Source organism: Furipterus horrens, unplaced genomic scaffold (assembly GCF_987537825.1).
Source record: "Furipterus horrens unplaced genomic scaffold, mFurHor1.1.pri manual_scaffold_11, whole genome shotgun sequence".
Taxonomy (NCBI): Eukaryota; Metazoa; Chordata; class Mammalia; order Chiroptera; family Furipteridae; genus Furipterus; species Furipterus horrens.
Window position 1 is genome coordinate 54,673,600 of NW_028327181.1, and position 23,961 is coordinate 54,697,560.

At 54.3% G+C, this 23,961-nt stretch overlaps 4 protein-coding genes across 5 annotated transcripts; all 4 read right to left on the reverse strand.

Moving 5' to 3' along the window:
• Positions 1–1,703: 1,703 nt before the first annotated feature.
• On the reverse strand, positions 1,704–5,379 carry SPEM3 (SPEM family member 3). Its single transcript, XM_090257495.1, has 4 exons — positions 5,242–5,379; positions 5,033–5,090; positions 4,335–4,912; positions 1,704–4,211 (listed from the first exon to the last, which is right to left on the reverse strand). Exons 1-4 carry the CDS (start codon positions 5,377–5,379, stop codon positions 1,704–1,706), a joined length of 3,282 nt encoding a protein of 1,093 aa, XP_090113621.1.
• A 774-nt stretch (positions 5,380–6,153) lies between these two features.
• SPEM2 (SPEM family member 2) lies at positions 6,154–7,892 on the reverse strand. Its single transcript, XM_090291026.1, has 3 exons — positions 7,755–7,892; positions 7,534–7,595; positions 6,154–7,402 (listed from the first exon to the last, which is right to left on the reverse strand). Exons 1-3 carry the CDS (start codon positions 7,890–7,892, stop codon positions 6,154–6,156), a joined length of 1,449 nt encoding a protein of 482 aa, XP_090147152.1.
• A 1,991-nt stretch (positions 7,893–9,883) lies between these two features.
• On the reverse strand, positions 9,884–12,437 carry SPEM1 (spermatid maturation 1). The gene is given in 3 exon segments (XM_090257883.1): positions 9,884–10,621; positions 10,811–10,873; positions 10,876–12,437. Coding segments are annotated over 3 exon segments (1,035 nt in total). The 5' UTR covers positions 11,111–12,437; the 3' UTR covers position 9,884.
• Positions 12,438–12,443: 6 nt separating this feature from the next.
• Positions 12,444–23,412, reverse strand: NLGN2 (neuroligin 2). 2 transcript variants are annotated; one of them, XM_090257880.1, is made up of 7 exons: positions 22,956–23,412; positions 19,741–19,791; positions 17,488–17,637; positions 17,122–17,307; positions 16,808–17,000; positions 15,581–16,177; positions 12,444–14,506 (listed from the first exon to the last, which is right to left on the reverse strand). In XM_090257880.1, the coding sequence occupies exons 1-7, from the start codon at positions 23,410–23,412 to the stop codon at positions 13,633–13,635; spliced, it is 2,508 nt and encodes an 835-aa protein (XP_090114006.1). In that variant the 3' UTR covers positions 12,444–13,632. The 2 variants fall into 2 exon arrangements, with proteins under 2 accessions (XP_090114006.1, XP_090114007.1); XM_090257881.1 differs by lacking the exon at positions 19,741–19,791 and having other exon boundaries at positions 22,956–23,360.
• Positions 23,413–23,961: the final 549 nt, after the last annotated feature.

The following is a 23,961-nucleotide window of genomic DNA, read 5'->3' on the forward strand; positions in this document are numbered from 1 at the left end:
CGCCCCTTTCCAGAGGCTGACGGGGTGGTTCCTAGCGGGCCCCGCCTCTGTCAACACGCCTTTCGCTCTGCTCAGATCTCGCGCTAACCTAGGAGTTGCCGTTTTGTCTTCAGCGATACCAGTGTTGAGGCTACGCCCCCGCATCCTTTTGTGCTCTTGCGAAGTGCCTGGTTGGAGTTGTAGTTTCTATGGAGATAAACTGTTCTGTTTCTTTCCAAGCCCAGGTCAGCCCCACACAAACATTCCTAGAGGTTGGAGCAGAGGGGTAATAGGATAGATCTAATAGCAAATAATAATGGAGGACATACCCTAGGGCCTAAGGAGAAATAGGGGCCTCCACATCCCATGTGAGTAGAGGAGCCCTGGTCATTTAGATCTAGAAGGGGTCTTCGGTACAATTATATAACTTCACTTTGGAGATGAGATTGCAGCCTAGAAAGTCTGTGCATGACTTATCCAAGGTCAGACCTGAGCCAGAGAAGTGTTAGAAAGGGGCTCCCCAGGGGGTAATTTCCCCTTGGAATCCGTGGTAGTAGTGTTAGGCAAGAACACACAAGCGGTGACCCAGGAATGGACGTCTGACTCAGTGAAGGGACATATTCATGATACCCACCTCAGAAACACATGCATGGTGGTGGGGAAAACACTTTGGAATTTCACATGTCACATGTATACACAGAAGAGTTATCAGGACTGAAAATCAAATCCAGAGGAAACTCCCAGCTGGGCTGGGGCAATGCGAAGGGAAATCATGGGAAGGAAATTATTTTCAGTAGCTAATGCTACTGGGGACAAAGCTTAAGTGCTATGACACAAGGAGTCAGAATAATGGGATAAAAGATAGGAAACCAGGGATCTCTCCATTGCTGGCCCAGGACTTCTTACATTCCCTCTTCCCTGAGGACTCTCTGGAGTGAGATAAGCCTAAGTCCATGGACAAAAGAATTAAGCAGGGAAACCTAGGAAAATTAGGGGTCTGTAAAGGAAGGGACTCTTAGAATCCAGAGCTCAATTTGGGGAGCCCCGATCTCAGGAGTTTGTAGACACTGACAAAGAGAGCTCTTCTTCCACAGCAACTCAGAGCCCCCAAATACAGCCCAGAACTGGGGAGGTAGGTTTCGATATACCTGGTTGTGACCCAAGAAACGAGATCAGGAAAACTGAAGACTGGGCTCTTTCTCACCGTCTGGGGTAATCAGGCATCTGGCTTCCCTACATCTTACCTCCTCCCTAGAGGGTGGTCTCTGAGTCACCCTATAAAGAACTAAGTTCTCTGGGCTCTTTGGGAGTTTCGAAGGTTCTGGGAATGGGTGACAGGGAAAGGAAAGTTTCTCTAAACTCTAAAACATTGCCATCCAATAAGATTTTCTGCAATGGTGAAAAATGTTCTAAATCTGCGCTGTCTAATACAGTAGCCACTAGCTACCCATGGCATTGAGCACTTGAAGTGTAATGAGACAGAGGAACAGAATTATAAATTTTATTTAATTTTAATTAATTTACACTTAATAACCACGGGTAGCTAGTGGCTACTGTGTTGGAAAATGCAGCTCTAGGGGATAATGGGTTTAGCTCTACGGCTATGGAGGAGAAGCAAGGGCGAGTATAGTTCCAGTCATCATCAGGCCCTGAGAGAGGTCAGTGTCAGGACTGGGCCTGGGGTAGATATCCTCAAACAATCACAGAACACTTTTGTCATCTCTTTATTCCTGATGCACCTTTGTCCCCTCTTTTTCTGAGGGCCTCATTACACCCTGATATCCCCACTTGGTAGTCTCCACTGAGGTCCTGGGTGCCTCTTTGCAAAGGCGCCTAGGAGATAGAGCTTCACACTTGTCTCTGCCAACTCCGAACTGTCTCTGGCGAGCATCAAAGACAACATGCCCTACCCGGGCACATGGCCCAGGACAGTGGGTCTTCCAGTTGATTTTGGGGGGCATAGACATCTGGCGATAGTTCTGGCAGGCAGGAGGAACTATATCCACCGGGCGGCACACCCAGTCTTGGCTGCCTCCTCTCTGGGAGGATGGTTGTAGCTCAATTAGTACAGGTACCTCTGAGAAGGTTTGCAGGCCATTGTAGATAACCTGGGCCTTCGAAGGGCAAGAGTTCTGACTGATTGGGTCAGAAGTACATGGAAGATGCTGCTCTGCATTCTCCTTTTGAGGAGCCTCCTCAGATACAAATGACTTCATCAGTGGCAGTGTGGACTTTGGGGTCTGAGATGGGCCGACAACTTGGACAGAATTAGTATGTAGAGCAAGGCCTGGGTTCTTGTGGAGGTCAGGATTTGGGTTAAGGCATGAGTCCTTGTGGCTTGATTCCTTGGTAAGGCCTTGAGTTGTGGGGAGGCTACAGTCTTGGGTAATGGCTGAGCCCTTACGTTGACCAGGACCTTGATTAATTCCTGGGTACTTGTGGAAGTTAGGGTCTTGAGTATGTTCTGGGTTCCTGTAAATTCCAACATCTTGGGTGAGGCCAAATCTCTTTTTGACTTCATTGGCTTGGGTAAGGCCTGAATTCATCTGGAGGTCAGAATCTTGAGTCAGGCCTAGCTTCCGATGGTCTTCTGAGTCTTGGGTGAGGCCTGGGTCCTTATGGAGGCCAGAGGTTTGGACAAAACATGGGCTTTTGTGGAGACCAGGTTCCTGGGCAAGGCCTGCGCTCTTGTTGACTTTAGAGTCTTCAGCAAGGCATGGGCTCTTATATGGGCCTAGACTCCTAGAGACTGCTGGATCTTGGGTATTATCCATACCCTTGTAACCTCCAGAATCTTGACAAGGGCCTGGGCTGTTATGGAGGCCAGTTATTTGGAAGAGATCTTGAATTTTGTAGAGTACAGATCCTTGGTTTTGTTTTGGATTCCTATAAACTCCAGAGTCTTGCACAAAGCCTGAGCTCCTCTGAATGTCAGAAAGGTTAGGAACTGGCATGTTCTTATGGAGACCAGAGGTTTGGATGAGACATGGGTTCATAAAGATACCTACATCTTGAGGAAGACATCTTGAGGGGCCAGGCTCTTGGGTACTTGGATTTTTGTGAAGGCCAGAGTCTTGAGAATGCCCCAGTTCCTTGCAGAGATGAAGGTGTTGAGGAAAGCCCGGGAGCCTGTGTAGGCCTGGATCTTGATCAAGGCCTGGGTTCTTGTGGAGGCCTGGATCTGGAGTAAGGTTTGGGTTCTTGGCAACTCTAGAATCTTTTAAAGGTCCTGGGGTCCTTTGAAGGCCAGAGTTGTGGGTGAGGCCTAGACTCTCATGAAGTTCAGGATATTGGGGTTGGATTGTGGGTTGGGAAATGGTGGAGAACTGGTGAGGGGTAGGAAACTTGGAAGAAGGTGTGGACTGAGGAGACTTAGAGGCTGGGGGAAGGTTGGGAGCTTGTATTGAGGCGGAGGGCTTCACCTGCTGGTTGGTAGGCTGATGAACAAAGGATCTGGGAGAAACAAGAGGCAGAGAAAGAGTGCATGGTGGAGGAGCGATGCACGATGAGTTGTGGCCACTGGCTGAATAATGAAAGCAAGGTTGAGAAGGTGAGGCATCTTTGGAGTAGACCAAGAATTTGGGGTAGACTGGAGGCTGGGCATCTGTGTTTCTCCTCTCAGAACTGCAAGGACGGAAGCTGCAGTAAGGGAAGGTCTTGGGCTCTAAGAACTTGCCATCATTTGAGATCTTCCATTCCATATTCCCCAGCTCCAGGTAACCCAGTACGGATCCTGTAGAGGGCTTGGCAGTGTTTCCACTAAGTTGCTTTGATGTTTTCTCTGCTGGAGCAGAGTTTACCAGGCCATGACCATCTTGGGGCCTGGAGAGGGTACCCAAGTTCTTTGTGGAATACCCAGCATTCTGAGTGGGGCACACATGGGGTAAGTTCTGCCTTCCCCTGAGGGTATCGTAGGCCACATGGCCAGTGGAGAGACCTTGGCTGAAGGCAGCCAGGGTAGAGGGAATAGGAGTTAGGCTGTGGGTAGTGGTTGGGGTAGGCATAGGAACAGGAACTGGAGTGGTGATTGGGGCCATGACCAGTACTGGGGCAGGGATTGAGGCAGGTATTGGGACAGGGGCTGGTGTAGGGGTTGGGGCAGGAGTAGTAGCAGGGGCGCAAGTTACAGGAGGATCTGGGGCAGAGGTTGGGGGAGGGACCAAGGTGTGGGCATGGGTATAGTTTAGATGAGCATGGGCCAGGTTGCTGCCTGGAGTGTGAATTCTTCTGTGCTCAAGGGTGGGGGCCAGGGAGTGGGCTAAGACATGCACAGGGGCCTGGGCTGGGGCCTGGGCTGGGGCCTGGGCTGGGGCCTGGGCTGGGGTGTGGGTGGAGGTGTGCTCAGGGCCATGGACCTGGATGGGGGTGTGCTCAGGGGTGCGGACGGTGGAGTGGACCTGGGCCTGGGGTAGGGGGTGCTCAGAGGGGCGGACTGGGGAGTGGGTCTGGGCCTGGATTGGGGTGTTCTCAGAAGGGTGGATTGGGGAGTGGGTCTGGGCCTGGGCTGAGGCTTGGGCTAGGTCATAGTCTGGGGTCTTAGTCTTATTCTCTGAGGACAAGTGGAGTGGAACCATATCCCGCTTGCTCATCTTGGGGAACTGGGAAGATGTCTCTTGCCTCGAGAGAAAGGTGCCTTGGACCTTTGAACCTGTGACCTGAGGGGCCTCCCCAGCTCCCATCATTGCCTCCTTCCACTGTCCCCATGGAGTCTCCATGGGAGCCCCGGCGTGTTCACTCTGAGGCAGCGTCCAGCAGCACCTAGAAGCCTTCTCATCATTCGTATCCGGTACCCAGGAGTCAAGGTGGTTAGGGTGCCTGAGCAGGAAGCTTGGGTGATGGTGGAAGTGGGAAGAGGCTCTTGAGCATTGGTTCTTGGGATCCATGGAGCAGCACGTACACGTGGGATGGCTGCCCATACAGCTGGGTTGCTCGTCTGCTGGGAAAGGTGGGATTAAGACAAGGCCTGGATTTCTGAGGGGCTGAAAATGGGGACAGAGACAGAAGAAAGGGGATAGGGCCATATCCCCTTGAGCCAATGCTGAGGACCACTCACCTTTGGGGAAAAAATGATGAAAAAGAATCCGCAAGGAGCTCTTCAGATGCCTCCAGAGCTGAGGAAGCAGGGAAGGGGAGGGTCCAGGAGTAGGGTGAGCCGTGAAGTCCATCCCTAGCCTGGCCACATCCCAGTAGCCCTCTGACCTCACCCCTCCCACCTCAGACCCTAGAGATCCCTCAACCCTGCTGCCCAGACCCCATCCTGACCAGAGTCACCACATTGATCCCCACGTTGAGCAAGATGAAGCTGCCCAGAATCAGAAGAATTGAGTCTCCTAGGTCCTGGCACTTCCTAGGGTTGGTGCCAGAGCACCTTGGGGCTCCATGGTGGGCTTGCTCACCCATGTCCCGGGGTCCCCGGGCTACCTGGGCACCCTGGCCCTCACATACTCACTAGGAGCCAAACTCTTCTGGTGGGGGAGGGGAAGAACTGGGTCATAATGGGACAGCGGGTAGGGTCACAATGAGAAAGGTGGAGGGAAAGGAAGGCCCATGGTGGCATTCCCTGGTAACCAGGTTCAAGTAAACTGAGCCTGGACAGTCAAACAAGGCCCAGAAGCCAACACACTTCCCATCTCATCCCTATTTTTTCCCTCATTGCCTTCTGACTCATTAAGTCAAACATGCATCCCATTCTCCTGATCCCTTCTGAGACCGGGAAGACCATGGCCTCAGAGCTGTGAGGAAAGCATGGCTGGAATCCAGTCTTCCTGCCCTTTGCTAGGTTGCAGGCCTGGATCTACCTACATGTGGAATCCCCAGGTCTGGAATCTAACCTCAGTTTCTTGTGTGGGGCTGAGCCTCTGAGCCTCCTTTGGAGACAGGGAGAGCCTTACACAGAGCAGGTGACCAGAGACCAGCGGTTTGGAATCTGCAGCTGCAAGATCTACTCAGTGCCTTGTGCCAGGAAGGCCTGCAGGCAGGACTGTGACCACCAAACCAAGGGAAGTTTCACACCAAGGGCACACTGGTTTCTCATTTCAGGAAGCCAAGGACAGGGCTCCAGGCTGCAGAAGGATTGGTGCTTCCCAGCTACAGACCACCACAGTGATTCCGGGAACTCTGTTGCTCTTTATTCCCCTTTTAGTGCCCTGCCTCACCACCCGCATTTGCCACTGGTTAGTTAACTTTTCCCATGCGGCCCTTGTGCAAAGAGGGCCTTGAGGCTGAGCTAGAAGGCGGTGGTAGTGAGCTGGCCCGTGCTCTGTTCTCCTGCACCTGCCGCTTCAGCTCCAAGCTGTCGTACACCTGGCAGTTGGCATTGCCTCCTGGGCTCCGGCTGAGTGGCATGAAGATGGGTGGGGCTGGGGGATGCTCAGTAGCCTGGACTTCGGTCAGGGGCTGGGAGGAGTGAGGGAGCAGGGCCCGTTGATACGAGACCTCGCCCAACACAGTGAGGGAGGTGGATGTGGTCAGAGGTTGCTGAGTAGGCAGCGCCTCAGCCCATTCAGTCGCCCTGCGTTGTGCCTCATGGGGGTCCCTGGAGGTGCAGCTCAGGTGTCCTGTGGATGGGTGGGGACTGTGGCTGGGCTGGCTATAAGCCTGGCCAGCGAGGCTCTGCCAGTGGGATTGCGGGGAGTAGCGCTCCCGGGCCTCAGGCCGGGAGCTTCTGGGCACCAGGGCAGATGGAGGCTCAGAGCTCTTCAGACCATGCCGCCGCTGATCCCAGGAGCCATACCGTAGCTGGCCTCTGGAGGGGTAAGGGCTGTGACCCCAGGTGGGGTTAGGGGGCAGCCAGTGGGGAGGTGGTGGAGACAAGGTCCACTGCTCAGCCTCCATATTGCCCCAGACACGGGACTGTGAGCAGTGGGGCCTGTAGGGCTGTAGCCTCAGTTCTGACTTGGCCTCCACACGCTTGGGCACGCGGCGCAGCTCAGGTGACAGGTAGAGAGAGGGTGGTGGCAAGCTGGCCAGGATCCCACCCTGGCGGCCCCACAGCCCCAAGTTGGAGGGCACCCCCATTCGCTGGTAGAGTCCTCCCCGTCCCCCCCAGGGGTACTTGGGATGTGGAAAGGATAGGTTGTCCTCCTCCTCCAGGAAGGAGTCCAGGTCCTCTTGATCAAAAGAGGGCATTGGTCGCAGCTGTGACATCTTACGGCTGTGATGTGGGCTATGGAAGACTGAGCGATTGTTGGGGAATTGGCTGTGGTTCTTCGGATTCTGCGGGTGGCTGCAAGGGGAGCTGCAGCAGTGATTTTGGTGTGGGTGGTGGCCACCGCGGTTGCGGTTGCGGAGATGGTGGTAGGAGGAAGAGGGATAGCAAGTGGGCGGAGCCATCTTCACTTCTACAGGGTCCAGGGTGCAGTGAATGTGGACATCTTGAACCTTGGCTGGGGCCTCTTTGGGGGAACTTTCACAAGGCTGCAGGCTTTCATCTGGGGGAGGCAAGAGTCCATGAAGACAGGGCAATTGATGGTTGGGAGCGCTGGGACCTGTCTTCCTAGGGCTATGGTGTTAGCAGGGGGTGGGGTGTGTCCCCTGGCTCTCTAGCTGCCATACTCACTTTTCTGATTAATCCAAACGATCATCTTGTCTAAGGCATTCTGGAGCCCATGCCACATCTGGGGGTGGGGTAGGTGACTGTGAACACCAGGCTCTCCACCCCCAACCCCAACTCCACTCCCAGCCAAGGTTGCTCTTGCAGGTGGAGGTACAGGCCAAAGCTGGCTCCCACCCTCAGCCCTCTTCACCCATCAGGGTGATCCACAGCCATCACTGACCACAGTTGCCACATTGATTCCAATGTTGACAAGAATGATGAGACCTAGCAGCAGGAGTAGGAAATCTTCAGCATCCTGGGGACTTTCCTGGTATTGATTGCAGCACCCCAAGGTGTTATCCCAGAGCTGGGTTTTCATGGTGGGGGGGTCCTAGGGCCACCTGGGCCGCACCCCCCCCCACCAGCCCCGACCCACACTGCACTCATGCCTGGATTTGCAGGCACCTGCCAGCTGGTGAGAGAGCCAGGTCATAATGAGGCACATTGACAAGAGTCACAATGCAGAGGTGGCAGCTCTTTTATCCATGCAGCTGGCTCCTTATATGTCCATTTCTGCCCCCGGCTCAGTCCCCAAATATCCCGGAGTTCAGTCTGTCCCTTTGTCTCCATGGGAGCTTGCTTACCTCAACACCTGATTCTGGATTTGAAAATATGATAGCGACAGTAGTGATAGACAATCTTCATAGGAATTGAATCATGCAAAAACCATTTCCTCTATTTCATTGTTCTTTTGAGACATTATAGCAGCTCATGTAGCCTGTTGGTATTTCCTACCCATGCCTGCTTGGGGCTAAATGGACGGTGACAGCACGAGTCCTCTCTGAAGTCACTTCACTGTACATTCCCAACCTGTCCTGCCCACTTCCCTGTCATAATACTTCTAGTACCACCCTACCCATCCCTTCCTGGCCAGGGATTTCAGCCTCGGTGTTGGTGGCCGCTGAGCCCATTAGCCCCTTTGCTTCACAGCAAGATTGATTCCACTTTGCTGGGGTGGCTGCCTCTGCCAGGCACCACCCCCAACCATGATTTCTCTCCTCAACCAACTGTTCTCCCACTGAGCAATCCCTTCAAGTTGAAAAACTGATAGCTGCCACTTGAAGAAAGCCAAGTGATATTCACAAAGCACAAAATAGACGTAATTGTTGATATGACATATAGTCTTTGATTTAAACCAGGTTTGTCACTGGGGTCAGTGAAAGGGGTCCCCTGGGGACCACGAGTCATTTGTTTGCACAATAAACAACTCAGCAGAAATAGAACAGCCAGTGGGCATTTTCCATCAAGGCTAAAGTCATAGAGTAGGTGCTCACTACATACCTATTGAATGGAATCAGTTTCCAACTATCCGTGATGTTAGCTGTATGAAAACGAACAGAGAAGCAGGGCAATTCAAAAAAGGTCTGTCTGCTCACATTCCAGGAACCCATCTGGTACAAAGGTGAGATCCAGTTCCTTCAGCTTGGGTGCACTCACATGGCTCCTTGTTTCAAGTTGTATGTGTGTGCAAACATGTGTGAGTGTGTGCGTGTGTGTGACCCTAGCTGCTTGGGGTTTGTTCCCTGCTCTCTGGTGGCTGGAATAGTCTGATGAGTTCACATGGCAAACTAAGGAAGGTGAGAGACTCTGATGGGCCAGCCTGACTCAGTGGCAATGGGATCAGGGGGATGAAACATCTGAGGTCGTGAAGTTGATCCTTGATGTCTGTGTGACCACAAAATAGGCCACTTGGCTTCAGATTCCTTACTTGTGACACGGAGGAATGAATCAGAAGAGTGAGGTCACAAAAGGCCGTGAAGTTATTATGAGGCAGCCCTTGAATGTCCCCCCAATATTTCACCCTCCAAGCCTGCTTACGGGCATAGGAACTTACAGGAGCTTAAGGTTCTGCCTGGGGACCTATGAAGGCCTGGCTACCTTCCCTCTCAATGGTCCCTCCCCAAAGACACCAGGGCTTGAGAAGGAGCTACACCTCTCCTGCAGCTACAGCCTAAACCTGGGCGCTGGCAGGCACCAGACCTCTGAGGGCCTAGAGCCATGGGGATGTGGGTCTCCCTTTTAACATAGGACTGTCTGCGTGCAGAGGGGTGAGATTGGTGGGAGCCTTCTCTGGGCACTAAAGAAAACGGGATAGAGGCAGTTAGGAACCTTGGAATCACGAAGGGCCTGGGAAGGATCTGAGAACAGGAAGTTAATCAGGGTGCTCTGGGGACTCTAGGCTGTTCCCAAGGAGATCATTCCCTTAGCAACCAGGGCTTCTGGGAGCTGTGTGGCCCCTAACATTGCCCCCCACAACCCCACACTCCACCACAAACTACCTCCTTTTTTTTTTTTTTTATTATTCTCCCAGTCACCTCTCTGTCAGGGGATGGTATACCCAGTCCTTGCCCATCCCCTCAGCAGTACTGAATCTGGAGGCCATGGGGTAATAGTGGGACAGAGCCTCCACCTCCCGGGTCAGCTCCCGAAGCCGCCGTCTCACATCACGGGCATCATACACTATGCGGCCTGAGGAGGGGCGGCAGGGGAGATCTGGGACAGTTGCTGGACCCCTGATGGGTGGTGGAGCTGGGGGGCCAGGCGAGCACTGCCCTTGCTCCCCCTCAACCCCTGCCCCCCCTCCATTGTTCCTGTGGCTCAGGACCTGAGGGCTAGGGGGTGGGGGGTTCACAGGGTACACGTAGGCCTCTAGGCCTAGTTCCGAGCGCATCTTTCCTTTGAGGGGCCTTCCCTCTATGGTCTTCTGGAAACGAATGGTCTGGGGAGGTGGCTCTGCAGCCTCCTGGGCCCAGGGAGCCCAGAACCCCTGGGTGGATTGGAAGCCTTCCCAGTCCGAGGGGTGATCCCAGTTGTGGGAGCAGATTGTCGAATGTTGATGAAGGGACGTCTCCTCATCATCAGCGTCAGGGGCCCAGGCCGTTGGGTGGTGGGTATGGCGTGCTGATGAGCCTGGGTGGCGATGGTGGCGAGTGGGTGGGGGAGTCAGGGTCATTTTCAAAGGGTCCATGGTGCATCGAAGGTGGACTGCAGGGGAGTTCTGCTTTGGGGGGCGGGTCTTCTTTCCATGTGAGGATGATTTAGAAGCTTCTGTGGATAGGGGAGAGGTAAGAGGCTGAGGGGGATGCTGGCGTGGAGAGGCAGGGTTCGGGGACAGAAGTGACACCACAATGGCATCTGAGAGGGGAGAGTAGGAGGGGACAGGGCCAGCTGAGGGTCAAAGGCTAGAACACCTGGGTAGCTGCCCTTCCTCTGCCCTAAGCCCCAGGCCCCTCTTACCTTCCTCACAAACAATACGGTAGAACATGTTGTGTAAGAAGCCACGGAGCCTGTGCCAGAGCTAGAGGAAGGACACAGTGACCCCAGGCAGGCCCTGGCCACCAGGTTTGCCCCCAGCCATACTGCCAGCACCCTCCCACCCAGTCCTGCCCTGACCAGCGTCACCATATTGATGCCAATATTAATGCAGATGATGAGGCTCAGCAGCAACAGGATGGAGTTGCCCAGGTCCTGGCAGTTGTTGGTGTTGGGGCTATGATATGAGGCACACCTGGGCCATGGCTGCTCAGCCATGGCCATGGGGGTCTCTAGGGCCACCAGGGCCCCTAGACCCCCAGCCTACTGTGCCACAGTACCCAGCCTGCCTGTCAGAGTGTCCAGGGGGTAAGCGGGTCACAATGATGCTGGGGCTCTCCCTCACAATGTGCCAAGAGGGATTAAGCTTCCAGCCTGAGTCCAGACCTTGGCAAAAGCCAAGCCCTTCACCTTGCATGCCTGTCCTGTAGCCAGCTACCTGCTCCACCAGCTACGCTCTCTGGCCCGCCTGCTGTCTGCCCCCATTAGCCCATTTGGGCCTTTTCTACATCCAGCTCAGTCCTCTGCACAGACACAGGTCCTAATCTTAACTCCTCGAATAGCCCCATCACCATGGCAACCTTACTCAGCGCCCACTCCCCCTTTCTCTCAGACCTCAGAGCTATTGACTGAAAGGGTGTGGGTGCAGACCTCCCTCATTAGTAGTCACGTCCCCAAGGCTTGTTTCTTCAGAGCCCCCTGCTCACACCTCCTAGCATCACAGCAGGCACAACCAACAGTTAAACTTTATATTTACAATATTCTCTTCTTTTGCCAGGTTTAAAAATGTGTACAGAGCCGCAAAGGGTAGGGACATGGGATTGTCAGGGAACTGTTCTGGGGAGAGGGACTGAGCATTGGAGTCCGTGGCTGAATCATGGGATCCCCCAGCCCCTCTCCCATGTCCCAATTTGTGGGACATCTGTCTATAGGATTCAGGGCCCAGGTCCCTAGCATTTAGAGGGCATGGCTGTTTGGAAAGGAACTAGACCAGGCAGGAGAAAGGGAGGGAAAAGAATGAAGTTTCCATGGGTGAAGGTAGGAGAAGGGACAGTCAAGAGGCAAAGTTCTGGAGCCAAGACCAGGGATTCTGGATCTGGGTGTCAGTGGAAGACAGCACCCCACCCCCTACTCACGTTTGGCACTAACAACCCACAAAAGGCCAGCAGACAAGGATTCTCTCCTTCTCCACTGGTGTCCCTGATGAAGTTCTTTTCCCTATAGGCTCAGGTCCCCTCTGGGCAATCACCTTACACATGTCCTTTCAAATTCTTCCTGCTGGTCTCTGCCCACGTCCTGCCCCCCATTGCCCCCTCCATCTGTTTCTCAGTTCAGCTGGCCTCATTCTCTCCCCAACCATGAAGCCTTTCTCCCCTGTTCTCCTCTCCTCCACTCGCCACCCCTCCTTTTCATCAGCCTTGGCAGCTGAGGGAAGAAGGGGCAAGTCCAAGAAAGGAAATGGGTAGCTGAGGGGAGGGGAGAAGCTGGTCTGACACTGAGACTTGGAGATGGCTTCAAAGAGGGAGATGTGGCAAGGGGAAACTGAGGCACAGAGGGATGAGACACAGGTAGGCCCCCCTATAGCTGCCACCTCCCCCTCTCCTTTATCCCACCTGCTCCCATATTTACCTACTCTGGCCTAGGACTGAGGAATCCTTGGCAAACCCACCTACCGAGTTTGGCACAGATGAGCAATGGTCTGAGGACTGAGGGAAAGGCTGTCCTCAGACCCCAATGAGGACTTTGGTCAAACATGCACGGCCTCTATGGGTGGCAGGCCCCATACCCCCAACCCCAAACTCAGCATCTCTGGGAGAGGGAGGGACAGAGCTCTCCCTTCAGGGCTTGTACATCCCCCTCAGCTTCTAACAGCTTGAAGTCTGTTCCTACCTGCTTCGAGGAGGAATTAGGCACTGAGCCTGAGGCCTGGGGATGCAGGGAAGCACTGGAGAGAAAGGGACCATCTGCATGGGAAAACACACATCCACATGCAAGAACATGTCTGCACTCAGAGAAGTGTGCCCTGGACTTCTGGGAATACAAGTTCCCAGGCAGTACAGGGATGCATGATCTCCCGTCCCCCTGGCAGGAATTCTGTGTCTGTTGTCTGTGGAAGGCGAGGCCTACCCGGGAGATGTGCTCCATCGGACTGTGCCGAGGGGGAAAAACATGCTTCTCCAGGGCGGAGGGGGCTGTGGGCCGGGGAGGGGCACTGCAGTTTCCTCACTACTTCCTAAGAACCACCCTGTATTGTCTGGTGGCCGCGGGTCACTGTATATGAACACACCATTTCCAGGGTCTCCATGGGGTGGGCAGGGGAGAGAGAGGAGGTGGGAGAAGGCATGAGGGAATATGATTCTGGGGTACAAATCCCCGCAGAAATTCTTTGAGGGGGCCAACATGTGTCCAGGGCGGCAAAAAAAACCTCACCCTGCACATGGGAAAACACACCCCCTGGTAGAAAGCACACCTCCATGTGGGAAAATCCTTCCACTTCCACACACCGAAGACTGGTGTCCCGATGGAGAGGACAAAACACCCCCCAGATGTTCAAAGGCCCAGGTCCAGAGAAGAAAACGGGCCTCTGTGCACGGGAAAACACACATCCCAGTGAGGAGACCCAGGTCCACCTAATGTTCCTTGATGTGTGATGAGAAAATCCTGTTGCTGAGTCCTCCTCCCTGCCTTCCGAGTGGCACTTCCTGCCGGTGGGAGGGCTGGGGAGGAGGGCCCCCCCAAGCCATCCCCTATACCCGTGTAGTGGAATGGGGGTGGGGTAGAGTGTTGTTGTGGCTGGTAGCGGTGGCAGGAGGTGGGGGAAAGGGCCCAAAGGGATGGAGGGAGGGTGGCGGCGGGGGAGGTGGTGGTCCCAGGCCACTGGGAAGCAGGGTCAGGGCCCCAGGGGCCAAGAGAGGCACATCGTCCGGTGCCCGGCGCAGGGCCAGGGTGTAGTCGGGTGGGCAGGCGGGGCGCAGGGCCTCAGCAGGGTCCGCCCCAACGCCACCACCCCGTTTCAGCTGCAGCGACACCAGCTCCTCTTCTGGTGGCAGCTCTCGGCCAGTGGTAGGGAGCAGGGGACCCCCGGCAGGCACACCGGAGCCTGATCCGCCAGGGGGGCTGAGCCGCCTGCACCGCAGCTCCTGCCGCCGGTCCCGCTTGTAGTAGAGGGCAGCAAAGGCGAGGATGTTGAGGAAGAGGAGGGAGGCGCCCACAGCCACAGTGACGCTCAGCTCTGTAGAGTAGTCCCGGGAATCCCCGGGGAAGCGGTCATAGGCCCTGGGGCCTGGGTCGGGCTCAGGCTCAGGTGGCAGAGTGGCAGGTGGTGGGGGCCTGCGTGTGCCCGGGGCGCCGGGGGGCGGGCGAGGCGGCCAGCGCGTGGCGTAGGGAGGCAGGCGCGTGGTGGTGGTGAAGATCTCCGTATGCAGGTTGTGCAGGTGGGGCACAAGCTCCAGCCAGAAGGCCACCTTGTTGGCACGGTAGTTGTCACGCACGCGCGGCTTCAAGCCAATGTGCAGGTACTGCTTCTCCTTGCTGTTGAACTTGCTCCACACCACCTCCTCGAAGCGGTTGGGCTTGGTGTGGATGAACTTGGTGTCCTGCGGCACTGGCTGGTTGGGGTCGCTGTGGGCACAGGAGGGCAGGGAAAGGAGTGAGGGCGAGGCTCCAGCAGGTGAGGGAGGGTGGAGGGGGAATGCGGAGGGAGACAGAGATGCGCAGAGCCAGGGAAGCAGAAGGAAAGTCAGAGAAGAAGCCAGAGGCAGAGAGACAGAGATAGATACGAAGAGACACAGACAGATACGAAGAGATAAAGAAGTTGTCAGAGACAGAGACAGAAAAACAAAGAGGGATGGAGACAGAGTGCCAGAGACAGCCAGAGATAAGGACAGAGGGACAGAGATAGGCAGAGACAGAGAGACAGCCAGTGAGAGAGGCAGAGGCTGAGACTGAAGGAGATAGACATATAGAGACAGAAAGATAAAGACACATGAGCCCTGGCTGGTGTGGCCCAGTGGATTGAGCGCCGACCTGCAAACTGAAAGGCTGCTGGTTCGATTCTCAGTCAGGCACATGCCTGGGTTGTGGTTAAGTCCCTAATTTGGGGCATTCGAGAGGCAAATAATCGATGTATCTCTCGCACGTTGATGTTCCTCTCCCTCTCTTTTCCCTCTCACCCCCTGCTCTCTAAAAATAAATAAGTAAATAAAATATTTAAAAAAAAAGACACACGAGAGACAACCAGTTTCAACCAGGGTGAAATGAGCAGGCAAAAAGCAAACAGATCAAAGGGATATAGAGACAGCCATAAAGACACAGAGAGGCACAACCCTTACGTATACTCAGACACAAGTGGAAGTCGTCAAAGGGCAGAGCACCAGGAGAAGAAAGAGAGAGGGTGATTAGGCAAGGGAGCGAGAAAAAGAGAGACATGAAGCCAAATCCACCAGTGAGCCTACCCCCAGAAAGGACAGAAACCTCTCCTTAACTCTGCTGAATCTCCAACACGCAACTCAGTGCCTGGCACAGAGAAGGTATCCAGCAGGTGTCTGAGTGGAGAAGGCAAGGTGCCGTAATGCAGGGATGGTGGTAATGTAGGAATGGTAGCCTTGTGAAGGAGGGAGAAAGAGAAGGAGCGGACAGTGGAGGGAGTGTGTGCCTCAGCCTGCAGGTACCCCACCCAGGCCCTCTGGCCCTCACCCAGTCTTGGCGAAGTTGGTCCAGTAGGTCATGACCACGGCGCTGAGCATGACATCATTCTTAGAGAAATTGCAGGGGAAGAGGTCTGTGGCACCCACCATGGGCACACCAAAGACGTAGGGAAGCTCATCCCCATGCGCTGCATCTGCCCACTCAGGTCGGCCCTCAGCCTGGCAGTGGTGGTAGAAGGTGTAAAAGTAGACAGGGGACTGGTAGTCGGCATGCAACTTGGCGGTGGCCACGGCTGGTGCCACCCACTGGTGGTCAGTAAAGAGCGCCAGCAGGGTCTTGCGCCGCATCTCACCGTTGTCCCGGTCGGCCCAGTCTGTGTACATAAACTTGATGGTCTCCCGCAGTACATCCTTGCCCTCTGGGTAGCCATACAGGTTGTCCACGAAGTTGGAGACTGTGAAGTCAAAGGCGCTGGCGGACACGCCATCCTCACTCTCTGCTGAGTCCTCCACAAACTTGAGGCCTTCTCCTTGGTTGACACCGATGAGCATGTCATAATTTAGGAATTCTCCTTGCTGCATGAGGATCTCAGGGTCATCGGGGACGACATCACCATCCACCACGGGCCCAAAGGCGATGTGATAGCTGGGGAGAAGGGGTCAGAGTCTCATCACCTGCTCACTGGCCTCCTCTCAGCTCATAGCTTGTTGAGCCCTCTGCCTGGAAGGTACTTCTCCCTAGTTAAAATTTCCTACGAATCCGCCCTGGTTGGTGTGGCTCAGTTGGTTGGAGCGTCATTCCATAAACCGAAAGGTCTCGGATTTGATTCCCGGTCAGGGCACATGCCTGGGTTGCAGGTTCGGTCCTCGGTTGGGGGGCATTTGAGAGGCAACTGATCAATGTTTCTCTCTCATGTAGATGTTTCTCTCCCTCTCTCCCTCCCTCCCTTCCCCTCTCTCTGTAATCAATAAGCATGTCATGGGATGAGGATAGAAACAAAAAGAAAAACAAAAACAAAACCTCTCCTATGCATCCTTAAGGGCACTTGGCCTGTTGGGAAGTCTTCTCTGAAACACTTTCTGGCACCTTGTGCATACTTGCTCTGTTTGGGCACTTCCTGGAAGGCTTCCAGGAAGGCAGGTCCACCAGAGGTGCCTGAAGCCCACCTCTCCTTGCCAAACCTGTAGACACCTCTCATCCTCTGCCTCCTTGGACTCAGCAAGGTGATGAAGGCCTGCACCTGGCCCTCTCCCACCCCCATATCAATACCCATACCGGGCAGGCTGCACATCCTGGTCTACCAGTTCCCGGGAAGGCTTCCGACGCAGACACTCCACAGCTTCAGCACTGTCCTCCCGGTCACAGCCCACCTTCGCTGCCAGTAGTCGCGTGTATTTGAGCGGCTGATAGTTGACAGACCAGCTGGAAATGGCAGTGCCACTCTGGGCAATGGCCTTCTGGAATAGCCCTGGTGGGATAAGCAGGCTTTATGGACTGGGCAGTATCAGCCCAATAGATAAGGGGGACCTGGTAGGTTCAGGAGTATAGGAAAGGGGACAGGACTGCCAGACTAATGAGGTTGCTAGTACCTTCCGAATGATGAGAAAGGATCAGAAGGTTGACACAGGACGCGCCTGCCCCAGACCCAAAGATGGTGATGCGCTCAGGGTCACCCCCAAAGTGGGCAATGTTTTCACTGAGCCAGCGCAGGGCCTGGATCTGATCCAGGAGTCCATAGTTGCCTTTTGCAGCCTGGTCCCCAGTGCTGAGAAAACCTGGAGGTAAAGGAAGAAAGGGAGCTACCTGGGAGGGTGTTACAGCATCCTTGCCCCTTATTTGGGCAGCTTGGGGCAGCTCAGTCCAGCCCAGAAGCCATTTTGCTGCTGCTGGGTTTAAAAGACCCCACCCACCAGGCCCCCCTCCCAGACTCCCCAGAGTTAGCTGCCCTCCCTCACCGAGCACCCCAAGCCGGTAGTTGAGCGTGGCTACAATGACGTTGCCATAGGCGGCCAGGACAGAGCCATCAAACATGTTCCCGGTGCCCTCCATGTAGGAGCCACTGTGCAGAAACAGCATCACAGGCTTCTTCCCAGAGTCTCGGATATCTGCGTGGAGAGGGGGTGGGCATGTGGGCCAGGAGTGGGGACAAGGACACAGTGAGACCAGAAGCAGCACCTCCCAGCTCCCAGGCCTGCTAAAGACCAGCCCAGAGCTCAGGGGACTTGTCATTCCCATCCCTGGGGGGCAAGACCGGATTCCCCTCCCTCCCGCCCAGCTAGCTCTGGCAGAAGGTCCCTCCCCACCTCCTGCCAATCTGCTCCACGACACTTCTTCAAATGCTAGACAGATCTTCCAAAAAGCCTAACAGAGGCAGGGGTTGGGGGTGGCCCTCCTCAGGACATCTGCTGGATCCAGGGGACCTCCTCCCCACACACACACACAGCAAATCTCCTTCCTGCTCCTAGGAAGAGTGAACTCCTAAGGCTGACATTGGAGCTAAAGATGCTGGAGGGTCTGGGGCGTTTCTCAGACTTAGGCCTTGGCCTCAGCTCCACATGGTAGACAGGTCTGTCCATGACAGGGTGCCAGGCCCTAGGGTCCCTGGGGGCTTGGTCTCCTCCCCGCCCTAATTCCTTTCTAGGTCACCTCCCCAGTCGCCATGGCAACCCCCAGCCTAATTACTATAGCAGAAGGAGGCAGGGTGGGAAAGAGCTTGCTTAATGAAGTCAGGGTGCAGCTCTCTAGCCTTGGAACCCCTTGATCCCCGGGTTCTACACCAGACCCTTCTCTCGCCGTGTCCCACAAGGAGCCCATAATCACTGCAACATATAGGAGACTTTTGAGGCACTCCAGACTATACCAAAACAGTGGGAGTCTAAAAGCGCTTGCCACAGTCCCCAAGGCTATATAAGTCCCTTCTCCTGAAGCTTTTCCATGGTTCACCACAGCACCAGGGCTGGGTGACCGCGGGCCCACAGGCCTTCCTCTTTCGTGACACCTTAAATCTCTGGTTAGCCTGGGCCCTCAGCAAACAAGAGCCAGGCCTGGGCCTCCACAGCTCATCCCCAGTGGCTCTGCCAGCCTCCTGCATCCTGCCGGAAACTTTCTTCTAGCCAGAAGGTCAACCAGCAGGTCACTAAGACACTCCCCTCCATTCCCTACAGACAACTTCCTGCCTCTTCTCTATCAGGACCTTCTCCGCCACCTTTCTCTGCCAGAGTTTGGCCAGGACCTCGTAGGTGGGCAGTGCCCTCTTTATGTCCTCCCCAAATCTTCTTTTCCCCCTTTGTTCCTGAACCTCTGGTGGCCTTCCAGTAGTTCAGGCTGAGTCTCCTTCCCTCCAAGGTCTTGTCCTAAATATCCTCAGTTCTCCCTCCTCCTCCCCACCCAGCACCTCTACTCCCACTATGGGAGGAGGGGAGAGTCAGAAAGGGAAGGAGCAGGAAAGGGGGGCTGGGGCAACAAGAATTCAAAACCAACAACAAAAAACAGGATCAAGAAAGAAGAAAGAAAGAAAAAAAACAACAACCAAAAAGCAAGAAGCTCTTGGGGCAGATTCAACAAGAAAAGAAAAAAAAAAAAAAAAAAAATCCATTTTTTTTTTTGGAAAAAAAGAAAAAAGAAAAAAGTTCTTTGCATTTTTTTTTTTTCTTCAAAATTTTGTGGTGAAACTTCAAGATATTGGGCCCGGTTTTCAAAAATTTCCAAATTCTTTAATTTGCTTCAAATGTTTGCATTTTCTGCATCTAACAGACTTTTGGAAATTGTAGCAGGCTTCTAATGTTTCATTATTTGCCAATTTAATTTTTTTTTCAATGTTGCTTTGTTTCAAATTAAAAGTTTTTTTTCAAATGCTACATTTGACAAGTTTCAAAACAGTCCAAATTTTTTTCAAACTCTTTAACATTTTATCCAATTTTTGGTGTTTCTTTTCTGACATTCCAATTTTTTTTCCATTTTATTTTTGCCATGTTTAGCTTTTCTTGCAGGTTTTCTAGTGGGTCCAATTTTGTTCAAATTTCATTTGAAGTTTTCATAATTCTTTTTTCCAATATTACAAATTTTTCTTTTCTTTTCTTTTTCATTTTTAGTTGGGAGAACGACTGAGGGCCTTCAGGGCTGTGGGGGTATTTAGTCAGGGGCAGGGCCGTGAAAGTGAACGTCCTCTCATCAGCAATCACATGCAGCAGCGGGATTTTTAAATCTACCTGTGTCTGGCGGATTGAGCGTCGCCTCGTCACGTTTTTTTGTGAGCGGACCTAAGACCGGGAACACAAAACAGAGAAAAAAGGACAATTTTTTGGGGAAAGATGGGGTTTGGGGGAGGTGGTGGATGGGGAAGGGAGGAGAGAAAGTAGAAAAGGGGAGGGTGGGGGGCAGAAAAAATAAGCCAAAAAAAGCAAAATTTGTTTGCAAGAAAAAGAAACCAAGAAAAGAGAAAAACGTTTCTTATAACCCAATTTTGTTCCCCTCCCTGGAAAAAGTCATGCCCCAAAGAAAAGGCTGGTTTTGGGGGGGCGGGGTGCCTAAGTGGGCTGAAGCCTGTCTTAAGACATATTGACTTGGCTGGGAAGTATTTGGCTTGTAGATGTGTTCGCTAATTGCTGGAAATGAAACGGTGTTAGAGGTGGGGTGGGAGGGGAAGGGAACCTGCCCAGGAGACCAAGGCCAGCTTTGCCACCTGGGCCACCACTCACGCAGGCCCTCTTCAGGGCCAGCTAAGTACCTGCCTGCTCCCCAGTGCTGTAGAGAGGAGGGGCTGCAGCAGAAATGGCTCTGCTTCCTTCTGGACCAATCTGGAGGGCTGCGGGTAGGTCAGCTAAAGCTGCCTGCCCACCTATCCGGCCCCTTGGCCACCAGCATTTCTCTTCCATCCGCACTCACAGGCCTGGCTTCTCACCCCATCTCCCCAATGGGGGATGAAGCAGGGAAAGGGGTCATCAGGTCTTGCCCTCCACTCCACCTCTTCCCTCTGTACCCCCCCTCCAAACTTCATATCCTACCCAAGCCTGCTCTCCTCCCCCAAAATGGTAAATTTCCCCCCAGGGGCACCAGCCCTTCACCAACCTCTGCTTTAATGCCCCAAACACCCCCTCTCCAATTGGGGGTTCAGTCCACAAGTAGGGAATAAGAAACACAGTGCCCTGAGCCAGCCTGACACATAAGGTGCCAGGAAGTGCTCCGAGGCACAAAGTGTGCCCACTGTCAAGGAAGGATCCCAAACTAGGCCCAGAGTTTGACTCCAGGTTTCTTTCAGGGGAGAACTGGAACCCAGGGTCCTGAGGGTATTCCCCAAAGCTGACTGGTTTCCCCTCCATAGCAAGGGGAGGGGTGGGTCAGCAAAGCCCTGGCCAGCCTATGGAAGTCTTCTCCCAACGGGCAATAATGGCCCCGTGGGGACCCATTAGGGTCAGGGCCTGTTATTCTCTGTGACAGGATGGGAATGGGGATGACGTCAGCAAGGCATGCATGTACGTGAGAGTATTAAGTGAATGAGAGTGTGTGTGCACATGAGCCTGAGTCAACCTCTTCCTTCCAGAGCTGGTGTGAAGTCTCAGTGAGATCACCTGAATGCGTCAGGCCCCAAGCAGGATGGCAGTTAGCAATGGTTAAAAATACAGGTGCGGGGCAGGGTGGACAATTTGTGTGGAGATGTTGGGGTAGGCAGTCCTTGGGCAGGAAGTGCTGGATGGATGTTTCACATGTGGGGGCAATGAGATAGCTCACTGAGGAGGACACTGGGTTGGGCAGCCTACATGAAGATGTGGGAGTGGAGAGTCCACAGAGGGAGAGTGTTAAGATGGACAGTCTCCGTGAAGGCACTGGAGTGAAGAAGTCATAGGAGGGAGAGCGCTGGGTGAGAGGGCAGGGGAATGTGGAGTGGACGGTTCTCACACAGACAGTGTTCTGTAAATGTTCTGTTAGGGTGTTTGGAATCTGGATGGGATTAGAGTGAATGATACTTTTGTGTATTGTGTGTATGGGTAACTATGAGGCATGGTTTATGTGGAGAGGGATAGTTAGGGTGTTAGGGTACGTGGCTGGTATGAGCAATATAGGGTGTTGGGAACAATATGTGTGGGTTGAGGTGCATGAGGTGTTCTGTGATTGGCATAAGAGGACTTTGGGTACAGGGACTGTGGTGTGAGTGCCTTGTGGAATACATGGTCCAGGTGCAGGGTTATTGGGGTAAAGGCTTATCTATGTAAGGGTGTTGCTAGGTACATAATCTATATCCAGGAATACTTGGGGTCACAGGTGTGGGTGATGGAGTACACAGTTTTAGAAAAGTGTTGGGGTATGTGCTGTGTGAAGGTGTTGGGGATTGTAGTATGTGGGGTGTTGGAGCATATACATGGTCAGTGTGTAGGTTGGTTGGGTGCATGATCTGAATGCTGACTAGTTGAGATCCTGATACGTGAAGGGACTTGGGTACATGATATGGGGTTGTTGTGTGTGCAGGACATACACAGAGGGGTTCCTGGTACCAGGCCTTTGTGTAAAGCTGTTGGAAATGACCCATTGGGGCTGTGGTAGGAATGGATAGTTTCTGTTGAAGTGTTAGGGTATTTTGGAGTAGTGCCATGGGGTGTTAGAAGGGTAACGTGGGGCTATGAGGAACGGGTTGAGGAGGCTGGAGTTGTGCTAATTACCTCTGCTGTGGACAGCTGGAAGATACTCTGAAGGATACTCTGATTCATCTTAGTGTGCTGAAGGTTGGCAGGAGAACTGTCCAGGGGGCGTGTGCTGGGGGCTCTGAGCAGAGCTGCAGTGAACTGAGAGCGTACTGACAAAACAGCCAGTTGAAGAGCTCCAGAGAAGGTGTTCTGACGGAGGTGGGTGGGTGTGCTGGGAGTGGAGAGGCCCTTGGCAAGGCGTTTCCCTGATCCTTCAGGATTGTGTAGAGATCAGAGGACATGGGGACCAGAGGCCTGGAGAAGAGGCACTCATCCTAGGCAAGGGGCTCTGGGTGTGATGGGATAGATGGAAGTCTGCAGTAATGGCTGGGGGGAAGGATGAGTCTGCTGTCCTTGAGTTATAGATGTTGCTAAAGTGGACAAGCCAGGGACAAGCCCAGGCCTGGGGGTGGTAGGTGGGGGTAGAGCTGGAACGGGTGCCTAGGCAGGTGATGGATACCTCTTCTATGGGGACCGGCTGGTCAAGTCCAGCCTAGTGCCTGCTGATCTTACCATTGGCTCTCTCTATGGGCACATGGAACTGGGGAGTGGCTGTCTATGGGATTCACTCCTGGGACTGCTTGGCAGGCACCCCTACCACCCTCGGAGGGCACGCACGGCCATCATGGACATACTGTCTGCTCCCTGTCCCCAAAAAGCCCAGCTCCCATCCCAGACTGTGCCAGTGCCTGAGGTTCTGCATGTGTGTTTGTGGGCTGTGTCCCGCCTGGTGCCCGCGCCCTTACCGTCCTCAGTGGGCACGTAGAGGTTGAGGTACAGGCAGTCCTCGCTCTGGTTCTGCACGTAGGTGGCGGCTGCCTCCAAGTTGTCGGTGAACCACACAGGCAGCATGATGGCTGGCAGCGCCCCATGCAGGTTCTGCGGGCAGGCGGGTGGCAGGGTGGTGGCGTTGCGCACGCCGGGCCAGGAGGCTGGGGCCTCAGGCGGCTGGAAGCGGCGGGCGCCCAGGGGTGGTGTGGCGTAGGGCACACCCAAGAACTGCACGACGGGGCCCAGGATCTCGTTGTTGAGCTCACGCCGCACACCGCGCACTCGCCCGTAGGCTGTGTTCACCACTGGGAAGCGCTCCTCCCCAAGGCTGTTGAGGCCCAGGCTGGGGCCACCCGGGGCACTGCCTCCGGGTCCTCCTCCCCCCCGTTGAGCCCCCACCAGCCCCACCAGACACAGCACCAGGAGCCACATGCTGATTGGGGGGCCCCCCCTCCCTCCCTGGGACCCCCCCCCTCGGAGAGAGAGAGAAGGGGGGGGAGAGGGAGGGAGGCCCCCCCCTCGTCCCAGGAGGGAGGAGGGGGTGGAAAAGGAGGGAGGAGGGGAGTGGGAAGGGACCTGGGTTAGACTGGACAGAGAAGGGGTCTGTTCCTCTCCATGGAGGGGGCAAGGGGTGGGGAAAGGGAAGGAGGTAGGAAAAGGTGAATGCAGGCTGGACCTGTGGGTTGGAGGGAGAGGGTATGCAAGGTACAGATGGACAGACAGAAAAACACATAGGGGTGGGGGAAGAAGGACAGACAGAAAGAAATAAGAAATGGGGAAACAAGAGACACGTGGTTAGTGATTTGGAATTTAGACCAGCTGCCCCCCTTCTTCCACCCTCAGGCCCCCCAGCACTGCCCCTCACTCCCAAAACCCCCTCCATCAGCAGGGACCCAGATAGAAAAGTCTGAGGCTGGGGGTAGGGTCAAGATGTGGTAAAAGTCCAGGACACAACCAGAGGGGAAGGATAGTCAGCTCCCC

Coding starts and splice junctions, on each gene's coding strand:
- SPEM2 (XM_090291026.1), bottom strand. CDS start 7,892: ATGAAAACCCAGCTCTGGGATAACACCTTGGGGTGCTGCAATCAATAC. Junction 7,596..7,754: donor GAATCAATGTGGCAACTGTG/GTCAGTGATGGC, acceptor CCCCACCCCCAG/ATGTGGCATGGGCTCCAGAA. Junction 7,403..7,533: donor TGGATTAATCAGAAAAGTGA/GTATGGCAGCTA, acceptor CCCAGATGAAAG/CCTGCAGCCTTGTGAAAGTT.
- SPEM3 (XM_090257495.1), bottom strand. CDS start 5,379: ATGGGTGAGCAAGCCCACCATGGAGCCCCAAGGTGCTCTGGCACCAAC. Junction 5,091..5,241: donor GGATCAATGTGGTGACTCTG/GTCAGGATGGGG, acceptor CTGCTTCCTCAG/CTCTGGAGGCATCTGAAGAG. Junction 4,212..4,334: donor CTGAGCACACCCCCATCCAG/GTCCATGGCCCT, acceptor CCCACCCTTGAG/CACAGAAGAATTCACACTCC.
- NLGN2 (XM_090257880.1), bottom strand. CDS start 23,412: ATGTGGCTCCTGGTGCTGTGTCTGGTGGGGCTGGTGGGGGCTCAACGG. Junction 17,308..17,487: donor CTACCGGCTTGGGGTGCTCG/GTGAGGGAGGGC, acceptor CTTTACCTCCAG/GTTTTCTCAGCACTGGGGAC. Junction 16,178..16,807: donor CAGGATGTGCAGCCTGCCCG/GTATGGGTATTG, acceptor CCTTCTCCCCAG/CTATCACATCGCCTTTGGGC.